Raw genomic sequence first — 22,755 nt, forward strand, 5'->3', positions numbered from 1 at the left:
CGCCTGTCCTGATGCTGCAGCAGGTGTCAAGATGTTTCCCTGGATGCTGTTGCCAAGGCCGGATCCCGTCGGCTGGGAAGGATGTCGCGTTGCGTCATGGATTTGGATCTTCGACGCTGACGTTTCCCCAAAGGTCTCACGGTTGATGTAGTTCTTCGGTGACGTCAAGTCCTTCATGTCTGGCTCCTGGCGCCGCCTTCGTGACTATACATCCCACAGGGCACCGCGGCAAGTTGCGAACACGCAGGGGTGATCAAGGCGCACGGGGGAATGGAAGATGGCGGCTGCGTTGTCGTGTGTGACATCTGATTCAGACTCTGACAACGTGGAGGAGCTGTCCCGTCTCAAAGAGGCCTCCTGGGATATTAGCAATTTCAGTTCTCACAAAGCAAGAGGTAGTGGGTGCTTCTGAATTTAATTTCTGCAAGATATATTAGCGCTCATGCATCCCTGGTTTAAGTTGTAGTTTATTTAATATATTGTACGAGGAGAAATAAATGCAAGGAAAGGAAAGGAAAGGAAAATAGAAAACGCTGAAAATACAGATCTGATAGTCTCTGAAGAGAGAGAGTTGATATTTCAGGTCTATGATCCCACTTCCTTTATAATAACATTTGTGTCGCACAAGTGCTAGAAAATGGCCATCTCCAACCTCGAGAGAGAGAGAGAGAGAATCTAACCAACTACCCTTCTCATTTAATGTCATTACCATCTCTGAATCTTGCCCCCCAATCAATAGCTTTACCATTGACCAGAACTGAACTGGACTAGCTATTTAAATACTGTGGTCAGAGGATGGGAATTCTGCAATGAGTTATTCACCTCTTGACTCCCCAAAGCCTGCCCCATCCACAAGGCACAAGTCAGGCGTGTGATGAAATACTCTCCACTTGCCTGGATCAGCAGCACAACAGTGCAGCTTAATGTTTAAGTGTGGTGGAATGCTTTTCACTTGCCTGGATTAGTGCAGTTCCTACAATACTCCAGGACAAAGCAGTCCTCTTGATTGGCACCCAACCCACCACCTTAAATAGTTACTCTTTCATTCACAATGTGCAGTGGCAGCAGTGTATCATCTACAAGATGCACTGCAACAACTCACCAAGGCTCCTTTGCCAGCACCTCCCAAACATTCAAGCTCTGCCACCTAGAAGGACAAGAGAACCAGATGCTCGGGAACACCACTTGCAAAATCTTCTCCAAGCCTTACACCATCCTGACTTGGAACTATAATCGCCGTTCCTTCATTGTCGCTCGGTAAAAATCCTGGAACTCTCTTCCAATCACCGCTGTGGAAGTACCTACACCATAAGACTGCAATGGTTCAAGAAGGTGGCTCACCACCACTTCTCAAAGGGCAGGTAGGAATGAAAAATAAATGCTGACCTCCGTGACACCCAAATCTTGTGACAATATTGTAAAAACAAAATGTATGGCATAGTAGGAGGTCATTGGCCCATCATGTCTTGGCAGCTGAATGGAGAGGATCCAGCTTAATCCCAATTCAGAAGTGTGAAAGTAACAGATTTAAGCAAGTACAGAGGCAGGAGAGGAAACACAAAGGAAAGGTCTCACATAAGCTGGAAGCCAGGAGAGGCAAAATAGCAAAAGCGATGATGTGCAAGACAAAATGGGACGGTATTGGAACAAGTAAAATAACAAATAGATCTAAATGATGTGTCTATATAGCTGCCATTATCATTAACAACAGTTGCTGAGCTGAAAAAATGGTTATGATTTGAAATTAGATGAATTCAGTTTTGGGCCCCGAAGGCCATAAAGTACCTGATAAAAAGAAGTTTCTCCATTGAGCTTCATTTTAACACTGTTGGAGGTCAAGAATAGAGAAGTCAAAACAGTATTGATTTGCCTGATTGCATTAAGATTTTCTAAGTATCCTGTTGTAGATTCTTGCATTTTCCCGTTGGCTGATGATAGGCTAACTGGCCTCTTGTTTCCTGATTTCTGTCTCTACTCTGCCTGACATAGAGGAGTTACAGTCGCTATTTCACAACGTGATGGGATTTCCAGAACCTAGGGAGTTTTGGGAAATTATAACAAATGTGTCAACTGTCTCGGAGCAGCTCTTTATTCTGAGACCCTAGGATTCAGCCATCAGGTCTTGGGACTTATCAGACTTTAGTTCTAATCTTTTTTCAGTATCCTTTCCTTGGTAATTAGTAATTGTTTTAAGTTTCTCCCTCCCTTTCATCTTTTGATTTATCTTCAGCAATGAAGACAAAATATCTGTTCAACATTTCTGCCATTTCCTTATTCCCCATTATTAATTCCCTATTTGCGCACTCTAGCGGATCAACGCTCTTTGTAATTACTTATACCTGTAGACATTTTTGCTATTTGTTTTAATATTTCTAGCCGGATTTCTCTCATACTTTAATTTCTCCCCTTTTTAAAAAATCATTATTTAATTTTTTTTAAAAACTCTGTCCAATATGACCAACTAATAATCTTTGCATAATTGTATAATTTCTCTTTCAATTTGATGCTATCATTAAATTCCTTAGTTATTCATGGATTATGCATCATTCTCCTGTTGTTTCTTATTGGAATATATCTTTGCTGACTGTTATGAAATAGATCCTTAAATGTCTGCCACTGCACCTCTACTAATCTACCCTTTAATTTAATTTCCCAGTTCACTTTAGCCAGCCGTGAAGTCTTAACCTTGAAATTTCCTTTATTTAAGTTTGAAACACTAGTCTCAGACTCACTCTTCTTGCCCTCAAATTGAATGCAAGATTCAATCATTTTATGAGCACTGCTACCTAGAGGCTCCTTCACTATGAGGTCATTAATTAATCTGTCTCTAAACACGTTGCCAGGTCTAGAATACCTGCTCTCTAATTGGCTCTAGAACATAGTGCTTTGAGAAGACATGCAATTAACTCATCTTCCAACTTTTGTCAATCTGATTCATCCAATCTATATGTAGATTAATATGGGGGCGGTGCGGTAGCACAGTGGTTAGCACTGCTGCCTCACAGCTCCAGGGTCCCGGGTTCAATTCCAGCCTCTGACTGTATGGAGTTTGCACTTTCTCCCCGTGTCTGTGTGGGTTTCCTCCAGGTGCTCTGGTTTCCTCCCACAGTCCAAAGATATGCAGGTTATGTGGATTGGCCATGCTAAATTGTCTCTTAGTGTCCAAAAGGTTAGGTTGGGTTATGGGGATAGGGTAGAAAGGCCTCCACTGTAAATTTGATGATTCTATCACCCATGATTAATGTTATATGTTTCTTACAAGCACCCATTGTCCCTTCCTGTTTTATATAACTCCCAAGTTTTTCAAATGTTGATGGCTCTGTTGTTTATAATGTGTAAAAGCATTCCTGATTATTCAAGTGTGTCAATACTTTCAGCTCCAGATGCTATCAATATTTTTGTTTTACAAATTTGTAAAATGCATTAAGCAACAATAAAGATATCCAATAGTTGCTTAGTTAAGCGATTATTCTTATTGAATACGCATCATTGGAGATTGGGGGGACACGCTTGAAGGCTGCACCTTGGACAATATTTTTAAGCTCCACTAAGTTGAAACGGGAAAATGTTAAAACTTAGAGGACTAGTTGTTTATTTTGAGTGTTCTAATTAAAACTTCTATTTACCCTGGACTTTAGCCAGTACCACTCCACAAGATGAATTGATTGAGGCCATTTAACTGAGCATACTAGTCCCATTCTGTGACCTTTCCTCATATCTTTTTATAGTAGAACCATTTGGCCACAGATATTTATCTCCCAAAAAATATTTTCCAGTGACCCTGAACGCATACAAATGTACCCTTCTTCAGCCCATTGTTTGCTGATATCATTTGTGGTTCTTGCTCATCAGACACCACTCTCCCTCCAATATTAGTCCACAATTCTCCATAGATGCCCCTGACCTGCTGAGTATTACTTGAATTAAATTTTCTGATATTTCAGATTTCCAGCATCCAAAGTAATAATAATCTTTATTAGTGTCACAAGTAGGCTTACATTAACACTGCAATGAAGTTACAATGAAAATCCCCCAGTCGCCACACTCCGGCGCCTGTTCAGGTACACTGAGGGAGAATTCAGAATGTCCAATTCACCAAACAAGCATTTCTTTTGGGACTTGTGGGAGGAAACAATAGTTTGCTTTTGTATTACAATAGAAAGTCTTGCATTCAAATTTGCAGATGGCAAAGTATATCAGTACAGTAATGAGGTGTGAGCTCATCCATATTGGACAAAAAAGGTTAGATCCAAGCATTAAATGGTTAAAATCAAGTAACAGTGAAATCTTCTGGTACTTAGAGGTTTATGTACACATATCACTAAAATGTAACAGTCAGGTACTACAATAAGCCAAAAGATTAATGGAATGTTAGTCTTTATAAATGGAGGAACAGAATGTAAAGAAGGGACGTTTTGCTACAGCTATACAAAACCTTGGTTGACCACATCTGGTGAGTTGTGTAGGGCCCTGGATATTTCAAAAGGATATGTTCTTTGAAGGATATGTTGTTCTTCCTGCTGCTCCAATCAGCTGCTCCCCACCAGGTGCACTCTCCAGCTTCCAGTGCCTCTTGCCCTCACTGCGCTGCTCTTTATAAAGTGTCCCCACCACTCCAATCAGCTGCTGCCCACCAGGTTCGCTCTCTCTCTGCCTCCGGTGCTCTGTGGCCTCTGTGCAAGTAGGACTGTGGGAGCCACAGCCCCTGCCCTTGTCCAAATGGTTTCAGATTCTTGCTCCTTGTGTGGACAAGAGCTAGGATTGTAGGGAGGATGGGCAAACTGATAATAGCGCCGTGGTACAGGGAACCATTCAAGTGGGGGAGAAAGGAGAAATGGAGTCTTAATCGGGGATAGTATAGTTAGGCAATAGACACTATTGTTCTCTGTAGGCAGGATCGAGCGTCCTAATGGGTGTGTTGCCTGTCCAATGTCAGGGTTCGGGAACTTACAGTGGGAAGTGAAGGATTCCGTTGTTGTGGTCCACGTAGGTATCAACAACATTGGAAGAATGAGGGAAGAGGTTCTGCATGGAGTTTGAGGAACTAGGCACCAAATTAACAACAAAACCTCCAAGCAGAGGGCAGCAGAGCAGAGCTACTGATCAGCTGTTCTGGGGAAATTTGCATACGTGCAGTGCGGTCAGCCTAAGTTGAAGGTGAATCTGCGAAGGGGACCCGAGGAGTTTGAGTGAAGGCAATCATCCAGCAGAGGGCAGCAGAGCAGAGCTACTGATCAGCTGTTCTGGGGAAATTTGCCTACGTGCAGTGCAGGGACCCCCTGCGGTCGTTCCCCTGAGTAACAAGTATACCGTTTTGGATACTTGTGGGGGGGACGACTTACCAGGGGTAAGCCATGGGGTACAGGCCTCTGGCACGGAGTCTGTCCCTGTTGCTCAGAAGGGAAGGGGGGAAAGGAGTAGAACATTAGTAATTGGGGACTCAATAGTCAGGGGCACAGATAGGAGATTTTGTGGGAGCGAGAGAGACTCACGTTTGGTATGTTGCCTCCCAGGTGCAAGGGTACGTGATGTCTCGGATCGTGTTTTCCGGGTCCTTAAGGGGGAGGGGGAGCAGCCCCAAGTCGTAGTCCACATTGGCACTAACGACATAGGTAGGAAAGGGGACAAGGATGTCAGGCAGGCCTTTAGGGAGCTAGGATGGAAGCTCAGAGCGAGAACAAACAGAGTTGTTATCTCTGGGTTGTTGCCCGTGCCACGTGATAGTGAGATGAGGAATAGGGAGAGAGAGCAATTAAACACGTGGCTACAGGGATGGTGCAGGCGGGAGGGATTCAGATTTCTGGATAACTGGGGCTCTTTCTGGGGAAGGTGGGACCTCTATAGACAGGATGGTCTACATCTGAACCTGAGGGGCACCAATATCCTGGGGGGGAGATTTGTTAGTGCTCTTTGGGGGGGTTTAAACTAATTCAGCAGGGGCATGGGAACCTGGATTGTAGTTTTAGGGTACGGGAGATTGAGAGTATAGAGGTCAGGAGCACAGATTTGACTTCGCAGGAGGGTGCCAGTGTTCAGGTAGGTGGTTTGAAGTGTGTCTACTTCAATGCCAGGAGTATACGAAATAAGGTAGGGGAACTGGCAGCATGGGTTGGTACCTGGGACTTCGATGTTGTGGCCATTTCAGAGACATGGATAGAGCAGGGACAGGAATGGTTGTTGCAGGTTCCGGGGTTTAGGTGTTTTAGTAAGTTCAGAGAAGAGGGCAAAAGAGGGGGAGGTGTGGCGCTGCTAGTCAAGGACAGTATTACGGTGGCGGAAAGGATGCTAGATGGGGACTCTTCTTCTGAGGTAGTATGGGCTGAGGTTAGAAACAGGAAAGGAGAGGTCACCCTGTTGGGAGTTTTCTATAGGCCACCTAATAGTTCTAGGGATGTGGAGGAAAGGATGGCGAAGATGATTCTGGAAAAGAGCGAAAATAACAGGGTAGTTGTTATGGGAGACTTTAACTTTCCAAATATTGACTGGAAAAGATATAGTTCGAGTACATTAGATGGGTCATTCTTTGTACAATGTGTGCAGGAGGGTTTCCTGACACAATATGTTGACAGGCCAACAAGAGGCGAGGCCACATTGGATTTGGTTTTGGGTAATGAACCAGGCCAGGTGTTAGATCTGGAGGTAGGTGAGCACTTTGGAAACAGTGACCACAATTCGGTGACCTTTACGTTAGTGATGGAAAGGGATAAGTATACCCCGCAGGGCAAGAGTTATAGCTGGGGGAAGGGCAATTATGATGCCATTAGACATGACTTAGGATGTGTTGGTTGGAGAAGTAGGCTGCAAGGGTTGGGCACACTGGATATGTGGAGCTTGTTCAAGGAACAGCTATTGCATGTTCTTGATAAGTACGTACCAGTCAGGCAGGGAGGAAGGGGTCGAGCGAGGGAACCGTGGTTTACCAAAGAAGTGGAATCTCTTGTTAAGAGGAAGAAGGAGGCCTATGTGAAGATGAGGCGTGAAGTTTCAGTTGGGGCGCTTGATATTTACAAGGAAGCGAGGAAGGATCTAAAGAGAGAGCTGAGACGAGCAAGGAGGGGACATGAGAAGTCTTTGGCAGGTAGGATCAAGGAAAACCCAAAAGCTTTCTATAGGTATGTCAGGAATAAAAGAATGACTAGGGTAAGAGTAGGGCCAGTCAAGGACAGTGGTGGGAAGTTGTGTGTGGAGGCTGAGGAGATAAGCGAGATACTAAATGAATACTTTTCGTCAGTATTCACTCAAGAAAAAGATAATATTGTGGAGGAGAATGCTGAGACCCAGGCTATTAGAATAGATGGCATTGAGGTGCGTAGGGAAGAAGTGTTGGCAATTCTGGACAAGGTGAAAATAGATAAGTCCCCGGGGCCGGATGGGATTTATCCTAGGATTCTCTGGGAAGCCAGGGAAGAGATTGCTGAGCCTTTGGCTTTGATTTTTAGGTCATCATTGGCTACAGGAATAGTGCCAGAGGACTGGAGGATAGCAAATGTGGTCCCTTTGTTCAAGAAGGGGAGTAGAGATAACCCCGGTAACTATAGGCCGGTGAGCCTAACGTCTGTGGTGGGTAAAGTCTTGGAGAGGATTATAAAAGATACGATTTATAATCATCTAGATAGGAATAATATGATTAGGGACAGTCAGCATGGTTTTGTGAAGGGTAGGTCATGCCTCACAAACCTTATCGAGTTCTTTGAGAAGGTGACTGAACAGGTAGACGAGGGTAGAGCAGTTGATGTGGTGTATATGGATTTCAGTAAAGCGTTTGATAAGGTTCCCCACGGTCGTCTATTGCAGAAAATACGGAGGCTGGGGATTGAGGGTGATTTAGAGATGTGGATCAGAAATTGGCTAGTTGAAAGAAGACAGAGAGTGGTAGTTGATGGGAAATGTTCAGAATGGAGTTCAGTTACGAGTGGCGTACCACAAGGATCTGTTCTGGGGCCGTTGCTGTTTGTCATTTTTATAAATGACCTTGAGGAGGGCGCAGAAGGATGGGTGAGTAAATTTGCAGACGACACTAAAGTCGGTGGAGTTGTAGACAGTGCGGAAGGATGTTGCAGGTTACAGAGGGACATAGATAAGCTGCAGAGCTGGGCTGAGAGGTGGCAAATGGAGTTTAATGTGGAGAAGTGTGAGGTGATTCACTTTGGAAAGAATAACAGAAATGCGGAATATTTGGCTAATGGTAAAATTCTTGGTAGTGTGGATGAGCAGAGGGATCTCGGTGTCCATGTACATAGATCCCTGAAAGTTGCCACCCAGGTTGATAGGGTTGTGAAGAAGGCCTATGGTGTGTTGGCCTTTATTGGTAGAGGGATTGAGTTCCGGAGCCATGAGGTCATGTTGCAGTTGTACAAAACTCTAGTACGGCCGCATTTGGAGTATTGCGTACAGTTCTGGTCGCCTCATTATAGGAAGGACGTGGAAGCTTTGGAACGGGTGCAGAGGAGATTTACCAGGATGTTGCCTGGTATGGAGGGAAAATCTTATGAGGAAAGGCTGATGGACTTGAGGTTGTTTTCGTTAGAGAGAAGAAGGTTAAGAGGTGACTTAATAGAGGCATACAAAATGATCAGAGGGTTAGATAGGGTGGACAGCGAGAGCCTTCTCCCGCGGATGGAGGTGGCTAGCACGAGGGGACATAGCCTTAAATTGAGGGGTAATAGATATAGGACAGAGGTCAGAGGTGGGTTTTTTACGCAAAGAGTGGTGAGGCCGTGGAATGCCCTACCTGCAACAGTAGTGAACATGCCAACATTGAGGGCATTTAAAAATTTATTGGATAAGCATATGGATGATAAGGGCATAGTGTAGGTTAGATGGCCTTTAGATTTTTTCCATGTCGGTGCAACATCGAGGGCCGAAGGGCCTGTACTGCGCTGTATCGTTCTATGTTCTATGTTATAGACTCTGGATTATTACCTGAGCCACATGCAAATTGGCATAAGGTACATAAAATTAGAGAGATGAGTACGTAGCTCAAAGACTGGTGCAGGAGAAGTGGGTTTCAGTTCACTTGGCACTGACATCCGTACTGAGGAAAGAGGGGGCTGTACCTTTGGGACGGTCTACATTTGAACCATGCTGGTATCAGTGTTCTTGCAAACCACAAAGAGGGGGGAATGTCTGTAGAGGGCTATGACAGTATTACAAGGCAGCAATTTAGGTAAGGATATCCAGAGTGTGAAAGGAAGGGACAGAATGTACAAAAGTTTTTAAAAAAAACAACAAATAGGGTCAAAAGGGAAAAAATGGTAAGACGGTGAAATTTATGGTTCTTTACTTAAATGCATGTAGTTTTGGCACAAAATAAATGAATTACCAGCACAAATTGAGGTTAATGGCTATGATCTTATAGCCATTACATGGATCAAAACTGGGAAGTAAATATTCAGGGGTATGTGACTTGTCATAAGGACAGACAGGAAGGAATGAGGTAGCTTTGTTAGTACGAGATGGAATAAGTACATTAGGAAGAAATTATCATTGATCGGGAGATATAGGACCCATAAGGGAGGAGTGAAAAATAACAAGCGGAAGAAGACACTGGTGGGAGTAGTCTACAGGCCTCCAAATAGTAGCTCTACTGTAGGACGGAGAATAAATCAGGAGATAATAAAGGCATGTAAGAAAGGCAATACCTTAATCATGGGAGACTTTAATCTTCATGTAGATGGGGGGAAATCAAATTGGCAGAGGTAGCCACGAGGGTGAATTAATTAAGTGTATTTGGAACATTTTCCTTTCACAATATATTGTGGATCCAAGCAGAGATTAGGCTATTTTAGATTTGATAATGTGTAATGAGGCAGATTTAATAAACAATCTCAGAGTAAAATATCCCCATGGAAGCAGTGACCACAACATAGTAGAATTTATTATTTAACTTAAGCGCGAGAAACTTGGGTCAGAAACAACTGTGCTTTACTTAAATACGGGCAAATATAAAGAAATTAAGGCAAAGTTGGCTGTAAAAGACAGTTGATCACCAATGGCAGATGTTTCTGAAAATAGTTTGTGACTCAAAATAAAAATATATCCCAGTGGCGAAGAAGGAATCTAGGAAGGGGATAAATCAACCATAGTTAAGCAAGGGAGTGAAGGATAGTGCTGAACTGAAAGCAAAAACATGTAATGTGGCAAAGTGTACTGGTAAGCCAGAGAATTGAGAAAGTTTTATGAGGTTAAGTAAAAAAAGCGTGGAGGAAGTCGAAGGTGCCATTAACACATGAAGAATGGAAAAGCAGCAGGAGTGGACGGATTCCAGCAGAGATTTGCAAACTTGGAGGAGAATCGATCACCCGTCATCTCCATCAGATGTTGCTGAAAATCTAGGAACGAGGGCAAATTTCTGCCTGCCTCTGGGATGGCGTCATTGCCACCATCTTCAACAAATGAGACAAACCGGACTATGGGAACGACCGTGGAATCTCCCTACTCTCCATTGCCAGGAAGATCATCTCCCGAATCCTCGCTAGCCACCTTCTCCAGTCTCTGACTAAATCCTTCTGGAAAGGAAGTGTGGCTGCCCACCAAAGCGTGGAACAGTGGACGTGATTTTCACTGCTTGGCAACTTCAAGAGACAGAGGCAACATCAACCACTCGACATGGCCTTTTTTGATTTGACCGAGGCTTTTGACTCAGTCATTCGGGAAGTGCGTTGGAAGACCCTGTCGAAAGTCACTATCCAAAAGAAATTCATCAACATCCTCCGACTTCTCAATGACAAGATAGATAGATAGAGAAATACAGCACAGAACAGGCCCTTCGGCCCACGATGTTGCGCCGAACTTTTGTCCTAGGTTAATCATAGAATTTTGGACAATTTGTCATGGCCAATCCACCCAACCTGCACATCTTTGGACTGTGGGAGGAAACCGGAGTACCCGGAGGAAACCCACGCAGTCACGGGGAGGATGTGCAGACTCCACACAGACAGTGACCCAAGTCGAAATCGAACTTGGGACCCTGGAGCTGTGAAGCAATTGTGCTATCCACAATGCTACCGTGCTGCCCTTAAGAAGTTAACCTACACTCCCTTATTCTACCCTAATCCAAGTACCTATCCAATAGCCGCTTGAAGGTCCATAAATTTTCCGACTCAACTACTACCACAGGCAGTGCATTCCATGCCCCCACTACTCTCTGGGTAAAGAACCTACCTCTGACATCCCCTCTATATCTTCCACCATTTATCTTAAATTTATGTCCCCTTGTAATGGTGTGTTCCACCCGGGGAAAAAGTCTCTGACTGTCTACTCTATCTATTCCCCTGATCATCTTATAAACCTCTATCAAGTCGCCCCTCATCCTTCTCCGTTCTAATGAGAAAAGGCCTAACACCCTCAATCTTTCCTCTCCATTCCAGGCAACATCCTGGTAAATCTCCTTTGCACCTTTTCCAAAGCTTCCACATCCTTCCTAAAATGAGGTGACCAGAACTGCACACAGTACTCCAAATGTGGCCTGACCAAGGTTTTGTACAGCTGCATCATCACCTGACGGCTCTTAAATTCAATCCCTCTGCTAATGAACGCTAGCACACCATAGGCCTTCTTCACAGCTCTATCCACTTGAGTGGCAACTTTCAAAGAACAATGAACATAGACCCCAAGATCTCTCTGCTCCTCCACATTGCCAAGAACCCTACCATTAACCCTGTATTCCGCATTCAGATTTGTCCTTCCAAAATGGACAACCTCACACTTGTCAGGGTTAAACTCCATCTGCCACTTCTCAGCCCAGCTCTGCATTCTATCTATGTCTCTTTGAAGCCGACAACAGCCCTCCTCACTATCCACAACTCCACCAATCTTCGTATCATCTGCAGATTTACTGACCCACCCTTCAACTCCCTCATCCAAGTCGTTAATGAAAATCACAAACAGCAGAGGACCCAGAACTGATCCCTGCGGTACGCCACTGATAACTGGGCTCCAGGCTGAATATTTGCCATCCACCACAACTCTCTGTCTTCTATCGGTTAGCCAGTTTGTTATCCAACTGGCCAAATTTCCCACTATCCCATGCCTCCTTACTTTCTGCATAAGCCTACCATGGGGAACCTTATCAAATGCCTTACTAAAATCCATGTACACTACATCCACTGCTTTACCTTCATCCACATGCTTGGTCACCTCCTCAAAGAATTCAATAAGACTTGTAAGGCAAGACCTACCCCTCACAAATCCATGCTGACTATCCCTAATCAAGCAATGCCTTTCCAGATGCTCAGAAATCCTATCCCTCAGTACCCTTTCCATTACTTTGCCTACCACCGAAGTAAGACTAACTGGCCTGTAATTCCCAGGGTTATCCCTATTCCCTTTTTTGAACAGGGGCACGACATTCGCCACTCTCCAATCCTCTGGTACCACCCCTGTTGACAGCGAGGACGAAAAGATCATTGCCAACGGCTCTGCAATTTCATTTCTTGCTTCCCAGAGAATCCTTGGATATATCCCGTCAGGCCCGGGGGACTTGTCTATCCTCAAGTTTTTCAAAACGCGCAACACATCTTCCTTCCTGACAAGTATCTCCTCAAGCTTATCAGTCTGCTTCACGCTGTCCTCTCCAACAATATGGCCCCTCTCATTTGTAAATACTGAAGAAAAATACTTGTTCAAGACCTCTCCTATCTCTTCAGACTCAATACTCAATCTCCCGCTACTGTCCTTAATCGGACCTACTCTCACTCTAGTCATTCTCATATTTCTCACGTATGTGTAAAAGGCCTTGGGGTTTTCCTTGATCCTACCCGCCAAAGATTTTTCATGCCCTCTCTTAGCTCTCCTAATCCCTTTCTTCAGTTCCCTCCTGGCTATCTTGTATCCCTCCAGCGCACTGTCTGAACCTTGTTTCTTCAGCCTTACATAAGTCTCCTTCTTCCTCTTAACAAGACATTCAACCTCTCTTGTCAACCATGGTTCCCTCACTCGACCATCTCTTCCCTGCCTGACAGGGACATACATATCAAAGACACGCAGTACCTGATCCTTGAACAAGTTCCACATTTCACTTGTGTCCTTCCCTGACAGCCTATGTTCCCAACTTCTGCACTTCAATTCTTGTCTGACAGCATTGTATTTACCCTTCCCCCAATTATAAACCTTGCCCTGTTGCTCGCACCTATCCCTCTCCATTACTAAAGTGAAAGTCACAGAATTGTGGTCACTACCTCCAAAATGCTCCCCCACTAACAAATCTATCACCTGCCCTGGTTCATTACCAAGTACTAAATCCAATATGGCCTCCCCTCTGGTCGGACAATCTACATACTGTGTTAGAAAAGCTTCCTGGACACACTGCACAAACACTACCCCATCCAAACTATTTGATCTAAAGAGTTTCCACTCAATGTTTGGGAAGTTGAAGTCGCCCATGACTACTACCCTGTGACTTCTGCACCTTTCCAGAATCTGTTTCCCAATCTGTTCCTCCACATCTCTGCTGCTATTGGGGGGCCTATAGAACACTCCCAACAAGGTGACTGCTCCTTTCCTATTTCTAACTTCAACCCATATTACCTCAGTAGGCAGATCCCCCTCGAACTGCCTTTCTGCAGCTGTTATACTATCTCTAATTAACAATGCCACCCCCCCACCTCTTTTACCATCCTCCCTAATCTTGTTGAAACATCTATAACCAGGGACCTCCAACAACCATTTCTGCCCCTCTTCTATCCAAGTTTCCGTGATGGCCACCACATCGTAGTCCCAAGTACCGATCCATGCATTAAGTTCACCCACCTTATTCCTGATGCTTCTTGCATTAAAGTATACACACTTCAACCCATCTCCTTGCCTGCAAGTACTCTCCTTTGTCATTGTTACCTTCCCCACTGCATCACTACGTGCTTTGGCGTCCTGACTATTGTCTACCTTAGTTGCTGGACTACAGATCCGGTTCCCATTCCCCTGCCAAATTAGTTTAAACCCTCCCGAAGAGTACTAGAAAACCTCCCCCCCAGGATATTGGTGCCCCTCTGGTTCAGATGCAACCCGTCCTGCTTGTACAGGTCCCACCTTCCCCAGAATGCGCTCCAATTATCCAAATACCTGAAGCCCTCCCTCCTACACCATTCCTGCAGCCACGTGTTCAACTGCACTCTCTCCCTATTCCTAGCCTCGCTATCACGTGGCACCGGCAACAAACCAGAGATGACAACTCTGTCTGTCCTGGCCCTTAACTTCCAGCCTAACTCCCTAAACTTGTTTATTACCTCCACACCCTTTTTCCTACCTACATCGTTGGTACCAATGTGCACCACGACTTCTGGCTGCTCACCCTCCCCCTTCAGGATCCTGAAGACACGATCAGAGACATCCCTGGCCCTGGCACCAGGGAGGCAACATACCTTTCGGGAGTCTCGCTCGCGACCACAGAATCTCCTATCTATTCCCCTAACCATTGAATCTCCTATTACTATTGCTTTTCTATGCTCCCCCCTTCCCTTCTGAGCCCCAGAGCCAGACTCAGTGCCAGAGACCTGGCCGCTGGGGCCTTCCCCCGGTAGGTCATCCCCCCCAACAGCATCCAAAACGGTATACTTGTTTTGAAGGGGAATGGCCACGAGGGATCCCTGCACTGTCTGCCTGTTAGTTTTCTTTCCCCTGACTGTAACCCAGCTACTCTTGTCCAGTACCTTTGGTGTGGCTACCTCCCTGTAACTCTTCTCTATGACCCCCTCTGCCTCCCGGATGATCCGAAGTTCATCCAGCTCCAGTACCTTAACACGGTCTCTGAGGAGCTGGAGTTGGGTGCACTTCCCGCAGGTATAGTCAGCGGGGACACCAGTGGTATCCCTCACCACCCACATCCTACAGGAGGAGCATGCAACTGCCCTAGCCTCCATCCCCTCTTACTTTACAGAATTAGCTGCCCTGTGGACCAACTGGACCTCCGCCCTCCGACTCTGCTCCCAGTCAGCTGTACTCTAAACTCCTGGTTCCCTTCACGCTCTTTGATAAATATAGGAAATTAAATGAAAGGAGTACCTTACTCCCTCCTCACCTAACTCCCTCAGTCACCAAACTCTCACTGTAGCACTCAAATGCCACAAGCTCAGCACTCCGTCAGTCACCAAACTCTCACTGTAGCACTCAAATGCCACAAGCTCAGCACTCCCTCAGTCACCAAACTCTCACTGTAGCACTCAAATGCCACAAGCTCAGCACTCAGTGCAAACAAAGTCTGCACTGTATCTAGCCCCTATTTATACTGTGACTCTAGCTTCTAAAAACTGGCCTAATGCAATTAACTAATTAACAAGCTCCAGCTGCAAGTAAGTCCAAGTAGAACCTTGTTTAAAGCTGATTCAAAATTCACCTTCTTATAGACCAAACAGCAACTTTTAAGTTAATTAACTAAATAAAAGAAATACTAGACTTTAAATAACCCTTATACTCCCTCAGTCACCAAACTCTCACTGTAGCACTCAAATGCCACAAGCTCAGCACTCAGTGCAAACAAAGTCTGCACTGTATCTAACTGTATGTCACAACAGTCCTCTCCACCAATGGAAATAAGACAGAACCCTTCTAGGTCAAGACTGGAGTCAAGCAAGAATATGTCATTGCCCTCATCTCTACCATCCTTTACCTTGATGTGGAGATGCCGGTGTTGGACTGGGGTGAACATAGTAAGAAGTCTTACAACGCCAGGTTAAAGTCCAACAGGTTTGTTTCGAATCACTAGCTTTTGGAGCACTGTTCCTTCCTCGGGTGAATGCCTTCACCTGCTCTTTCACCTGAGGAAGGAGCAGTGCTCCGAAAGCTAGTGTTTGAAACAAACATTTTGGATTTTTAACCTGGTGTTGTAAGACTTCTTACTTTGTATTCCCTGGTTTAAGAATGATTGGATAAACCCCCCTGCAGGTGTTTTCTACTCTAACCGTTAAATGTCTGCTTGGTTCAATACTGGCACCATTGCCTCTGAGCCATTTCCTCCACATGTCCATCCATGGTCTCACGATCTTGCCTGCAAATCTGTAACCTCCATCAGCCTTTTATTTTACTGAACTGTGGCCCCTTTCCAGTTTTGGTCTCCTTTGTATCTCCTTTGTATACTTTCCTCCCTCCAGGTCACTACAGAGAACACAATTGACATGGCCCCAGTCTCTGGGACACTCTTCCCAGCCCCTCTACCTCCACCCCCTACATTGAACACCTCCACAAAAGGTACCTAATTGATCAGATATTTGTCATTCATGCAAATACTCCTCCCATTATTTGAATGTGTCTCATCTATTTAACCCCTGTGAAGCGCTTTGGGATCCTTTATTTCATTTTTAGATACAAGCGCAAAGTGTCATCTATCCATATACTTGAAAAGGAAATCTGCTTATCAGTACCCTGACAGCAATGTCTTTTTAAATGTTTTTTCCCTTTAATAGCTGGGACCAGTGAAGATGAGAAGCACATTTCAGTATTAACCAGACCAAGTCTGAGGTAAGTCTACACAATTCTTTCTGAATTGAGAACTGAGTAATGTTGGTTGGTTTCCTTTTCAATTTTCAGAGGGTGTCGCATTTTTTTATTTTATAGAGTGCTGCAGGTGTATGTTCAGGTTTGTTTTATATTTTAATTATCACTAAAAATAATATGTTAAACTTTCAGAAAAAGATTGTAATGCTTATTCTTCATTTGCACTTTTAAAATGACTCATAAAATAATTGGTTTGAAATTTGCTGGAATTTCCAATAAATTCCACACTGTACATCTTTGGATAAGTTCCACCGTATAATGGCAACACATAAGCAGTTATTTATCAATGATATTACGTGTCGTTTATCATTGTTGGGTCAATCGTCTACCCCAAGGTTTGCAAAGTAAAAGAACACAACCCATCATCACCTTCTCTGGGCAACAAGGAATGCACAATAAATACAGCCTTGCAAGCATCGCGCAAAATTTTGTTTTTCCAATTAAGGGGCAATTTAGCGTTGCCAATCCATCTACCCTGCACATCTTTGGGTTGTGGGGGTGAGACCCACACAGACACTGGGAGAATGTGCAAACTCCACACATAGAGCAACCCAGGACCAGGATCAAACCTGGGTATTCGGCGCTGTGAGGCGGCAGTGCTAACCACTGCGTTACCGTGCCACAATCCTGACTTCTGTGCCTGTTAAACTGATCCTGGTGGATTGTGATGGTCTAGGTGAATATAATGTTACAACACCCTGGGCTAGTGCGCGGTCAACTCCAGCCCCACTTGACCCGGAGTAGCAACACAATTGAATTAACCAATAATTCTTAGAAAAGTACCCAAAGTTTTTGGTCCTTGGCAGCTCAATAATTACAGTCACCAGGATTGTAAATTTAAACGCAAGTACTTTTTATTTATTGCAAGAACTAGAATAAAATTTGTAACAATTAAAGCTAGTTTACTATTACCTAATTCCTAACCAGGGCCGGTTTAGCTCAGTTGTCGAGACAGCTGGTTCATGCGGAACGAGGCCAGCAGCGTGGTTTCAATTCCCATACTGGCTGAGGTTATTCATGAAAGCCTGCCTTCTCAGCCTTGCCCCTTGCCTGAGGTGTGGTGATCTTCAGGTTAAATCACCACCATTAAGCTATTCCTTTCAAAGGGGAAAGAAGCCAATGGTCATCTGGGACTATGGCAACTTTACCGTACCTAATTCCTAATACACCACTTTAACTTGCTCTCACCCTCTATCTATATTTATAAATATATATATATATATATACACACACACACGACAGATAAACACAGAGGAGGATTGGGGGGAAAACAATAAGGATGAAAGTTAAAAGATAAGAGTCTTTGTTTCAGATTGTTGTTTCTAGCTGCTTTTTCCTCTTCAAACTTTGCTTTCAATTCAAGGTTTTCACTGCAGATTCATTCAGATATCTGTAGGTTCACGAACACATCAACTAATAACCTCCCACAAGTCTCGAAAGACGTGCTGTTAGGTGAATTGGACATTCTGAATTCTCCTTCGGTGTACCCGAACCCGCCGGAGTGTGACGACATGGGGCTTTTCTCAGTAACTTCATCGCAGTGTTAATGTAAGCCTACTTGTGACACTAATAAAGATGACTATTCTGGAGAAAGAGACAGACAAAGAGATAGAGAGAGATAGGGACATTTTCTCTGTCTGTCCAGGTCTCTGTTTGCAGCCTGTAATGGTTTCATTTATTCATTCAGGTTCTCTGTAGATCCAGAAGTACATCAACTCACAGCCTTTTGGAGCAAGAGAGAGAACAGGTCTTTCTCCTGAGTATCCAAGATTCAAAAACCAAGCTCCCGGAGTCCCTAAAAACCATTCCACTCGAGTGGACCCAATCATCACCTGTTATCGGGCAAAATACAACCTTTTTGCCAATTCATTGGTCGCCAGCCAATCCATCAAATCAAGTCCTACCCCATCTCTCGGGTGCCGAGGAGTCTGGGTCTTGCTGTTCAAAGCTAGCAGCACCATTTATTATGTTGCAACTTCTTGAATTCCTCCTTCTCTCTGCTGCTTGACTTAAAGATACATGTCCATTAGCATCCATGGATCAAAAATGATAACAGCAAAAATACAGAAAGGGAAGTAAGGGAATCATCAGGAAGGACTCTTACAATGACATTGAAGAGTTCAGCTGACCGCTCGACAGAAAAAAAAGGCTTCGGATTCCATGTTTGATTGCTTGATTGTTACCCCTTCCACAAACATTCAATCCCTCCACCATGACTGCTATCTACAAGATGCACAGCAGGCACTCGCCAAGATTCCTTTTGAAGCACTTTCCAAATCTACGAGCACTACCATCTAAAAGGACAAGAGCAGCAGATACCTGGGAACCCCACCACCTGGAGGTTCCCCTCCAAGTCACTCATCATCCTGACTTGGAAACATACTGCCGTTCCTTCGCTGTCACGCCGTCAAAATCCTGGAATTCCCTCTGTAACAGCACTGTGGGTGTACCTATACCTCAGGGACTGCAGCGATTCAAGAAGGCAACTCACCATCACTTGAAGGGCAATTAGGGATGGGCAATAGATGCCTAACCATCGATGTCCAGATCCCGTAAATTAATTTAAAAAAATAATTTCTCCAAAGATTGCCCATTGGCACTTCCATAATATTGCCTGTCATCACCTGGTTGACAGCCCCTTTGGTTCCAAAACTCTAAACCAGGCTTGACCAACTTTTTCGCCTGAGGAACCACATTTCCATATTTCCTCACTCAAGGGCCCATGAGAAAATTTCAGAAAGACTAGGTTTAACATAAAGTTAAACTCAATTTGTAATAAAAGTTGAGGTTTGAAGGAAAATAACAATTGCTGACCAAAAGAACAGCAATGTCATAGTTAAGTTTCAAAAAAAATATATAGTCAGGGTATGTGGGTGAGTGAGTGGCTGCGTATATTTATATTGGTGTAGGGTGTGAAGAGTGAGTGAGAAACCTTAGACTGGACGTAAGGCAGACACATACTCACCCATGTAAAATCAGTCTCTCAATCCCACTCAGCCATCCACACTCTCTCAAAAGCACCCACCCACCACACCTCTCACACCTGCCCATCCATCTGCTCCCAGACACTCACTCTGCCACCCCCACGCACTCATTCTCTGCCACCCCCACACACACTCTCTGCTACACCCGCACACACTCACTCACTCTCTGCCACACCTGCACACACTCACTCACTCTGCCACACATACACACACTCATTCATTCTGCCACCCCCACACACATTCACTCACTCTCTGCCACCCCCACACTCATCTTCTGCCACCCTCTCACAAGAACCCACCCACCGTATCTCTCAAACCTACCCATTCACCTGCTTGCAGACACTCACTCTGCCACCCCCCCCCCCCCCACACACACACACACACACACTCACTTAGTCTGCGCCACCCCTTTACACACACAAACACTCACTGCCCACACTCAGTCACTCTGCTACACCTGCAAACGCTCACTCGTTCTTTGGCACCCCCACATCCAATCACTCTCTGCCTCGTCCCACACACACACTCACTCTCTACCACCCCTACACACGCTCACTCACTCTCTACCACCCTCCACACAGTCACTCACTCTATTCCACCCCTTACATGCTCACCCACTCTCTGACACTGCCACGCACACACTCACTTTCTGCCACCCCTATATACACAGTCAAACACGCTCTCTGCTACACCCACACACACACTCACTCACTCTGGTACACCCATAAGACCATAAGACATCGAAGCAGAATCCTCTGGCTTCTCACTAATCCTCGCCACTTTGTATGCTTTTTCTTTTGCTTTTATGCTTGACTTCCCTCATCCACCATGGATGCCTTATCCTGCCCTTAGCATGTTTCCTCCTCCTTGGGATGAATTTCTGCTGTGCCTCCCTAATCATCCCCAAAAACCCATGCCATTGCTGTTTCTTTTTAAATTAAGGGGCAATTTAGCTTGGCCAATCCACCTACCCTGCACACCTTTGGGTTGTGGGGGCGAAATCCATGCAGACACAGGGAGAATGTGCAAACTCCACACGGACAGTGACCCAGATCCGGGATCGAACCTGGGACCTCGGCGCCGTGAGGCAGCAGGGCTAACCCACTGCGCCACCATGCTGCCCTGCCATTGCTATTCTACTGTCTTCCCTGCTCAGCTCCTATTCCAATCAATCGACATACACTCACTCTCTGCCACCTCCACATACACACACTCACTCTCTGCTACACTCGCACGCACTAACTCACTCACCATCACCCCCATACAAACTCACTCTCTGCCACACACACACACACGTGCGCACACACTTGCACAACTACACCCACACACACTCACTTACTCTGCTACACCCGCACACACTAACTCACTCTCTCCACCCCACCACACACATTCTCTGCTATACACACACACTTACTCTCTCTGCTACACCCACACACAGCCAATCTCTGCTACACCCGCACACACTAACTCACTCTCTGCCACACACACGCAACTACACCCACACACTCACTCACTCACTCTCTCCACCCACCATACACACACACTGCTATACCCAGACACACTCACTCGCTCTCTGCCACCCCCATACACACACATTTACTCACTGCCCCCATAAATACTCACTTACACTCTGACACCCCTGCACACACTTGCTCTCTGCCACCCCTGCACACACTCACTCACTCTCTGCCACCTCCTGCACACACTCACTCTCTGCCACCTCTACACACACTCACTCACTCTCCACCTCACACATACACACTCTCTGCCACACCCCGTACACACTGATTTACTCTCTGCCAACCCTACAAACACACATTCACTCTCTACCTCGCTCACGCACATTCACTCTCTGCCATCCCTATACACAGTCACTCACTCTCTGCCACGCCCCACACACACGTACTCACTCTGCCACTCCCCACACACACTTACTCACTCTGCCAATCCCCACACACACTTACTCACTCTCTGCCAGCACCGCACACTCACTCATTGTCTGCCACCCCCACCAGACTCTCACTCTCCGCCACTCCCATACACACACTCTCACTCACTCTCTGCCACCCCCACACACACTTACTCACTCACTCTCTGCCACCACCTCACACATACACTCTCTGCCACCCCCTCACACATACACTCTCTGCCACCCCGTACACACTGATTTACTCTCTGCCAACCCCACAAACACACACTCACTCTCTACCACCTCTATTCACACTCTCTGCCACCCCTTTACACTCACTCTCACTCACTGCCACCTCTACACACTCATTCACTCTCTGCTAAACTTGCAAGCACTCATTCACTCTCTGCCACTCCCACACTCATTTACTCTCTTCCACCCCCCCATTCACACTCACTCTCTGCCACCCCATATGAACTCAATCATTCTCTGCCACCCTCATACTCACTCTCTGCTACACAAACTGACCTATGCTCTGCTACACCCACATACACTCACTCACTCACTGCTACGCCCACACACACTCACTCACTTACTCTTCTACACCCACACACACTCACTCACTTACTGCCACCTCTACACACACTCATTCACTCTCTGCTAAACCCGCAAGCACTTACTCGCTCTGCCACCCCCACACACACTCACTCATGCTCTGCTACATCGACACACTCTCACTCACTCTCTGCCACCTCTACACACACTCATTCACTCTCTGTTAAACCCCCACACAATCTCTCACTCACTCTGTTACACCCACACACTCTCACTCACTTGCTGCCATCTCTACACACATTCATTCACTCTCTGCTAAACCTGCAAGCACTTACTCACTCACTCGCTTTCTGCCACCTCCAAACACACTCACTCATTGTCTGCCATCCCTGCGCACACTCACTCATTCTCTGCTACCTAACACTCACACTTTTCGCGGGCTGCAGAGCAGGGCTCTGTGAGCTGCATCCAGCCTCCGGGCCGTACTTTTGACATACCTGCTCTAAACCATGCATTTGCCACCTTTAATGCTCCCCTGGCCTGCCTCCTTTCATAGAACATAGAATATAGAACATACAGTCCTCCATAAATTGCAGCTTATGCAAAACTCTGCCATACCCTAACTGGAAACAAATCGTGCTCCTGCAACAACCTGTGCTCATTGACCTGTTTTGCATCCCTGTCCCTGTCTTGTTATGCTCTTAGCGTAGCATAAGCTGCTTCCTTGATGTGCACTCTGACAAAGGAAGGTTCAGACGTGGAGATAACTTCAACATGTTTATTGAACTATTTACAATTCTCCTACTTGGGTTCGCCACTACT

At 45.5% G+C, this 22,755-nt stretch overlaps 1 protein-coding gene across 1 annotated transcript in view; it reads left to right on the forward strand.

Moving 5' to 3' along the window:
• The first annotated feature begins 203 nt into the window (after window positions 1–203).
• c1h12orf43 (chromosome 1 C12orf43 homolog) overlaps window positions 204–22,755 on the forward strand; it is a 48,380-nt gene continuing 25,828 nt past the window's right edge. Inside the window, exons 1-2 of the mRNA XM_038791540.1 lie at window positions 204–395; window positions 16,395–16,449. Of these exons, the coding sequence (XP_038647468.1) occupies window positions 278–395; window positions 16,395–16,449 (173 nt within the window). The 5' untranslated portion in view covers window positions 204–277. The remainder of the gene's footprint in view (window positions 396–16,394; window positions 16,450–22,755) is intronic.

Source organism: Scyliorhinus canicula, chromosome 1 (assembly GCF_902713615.1).
Source record: "Scyliorhinus canicula chromosome 1, sScyCan1.1, whole genome shotgun sequence".
Lineage (NCBI taxonomy): Eukaryota > Metazoa > Chordata > Chondrichthyes > Carcharhiniformes > Scyliorhinidae > Scyliorhinus > Scyliorhinus canicula.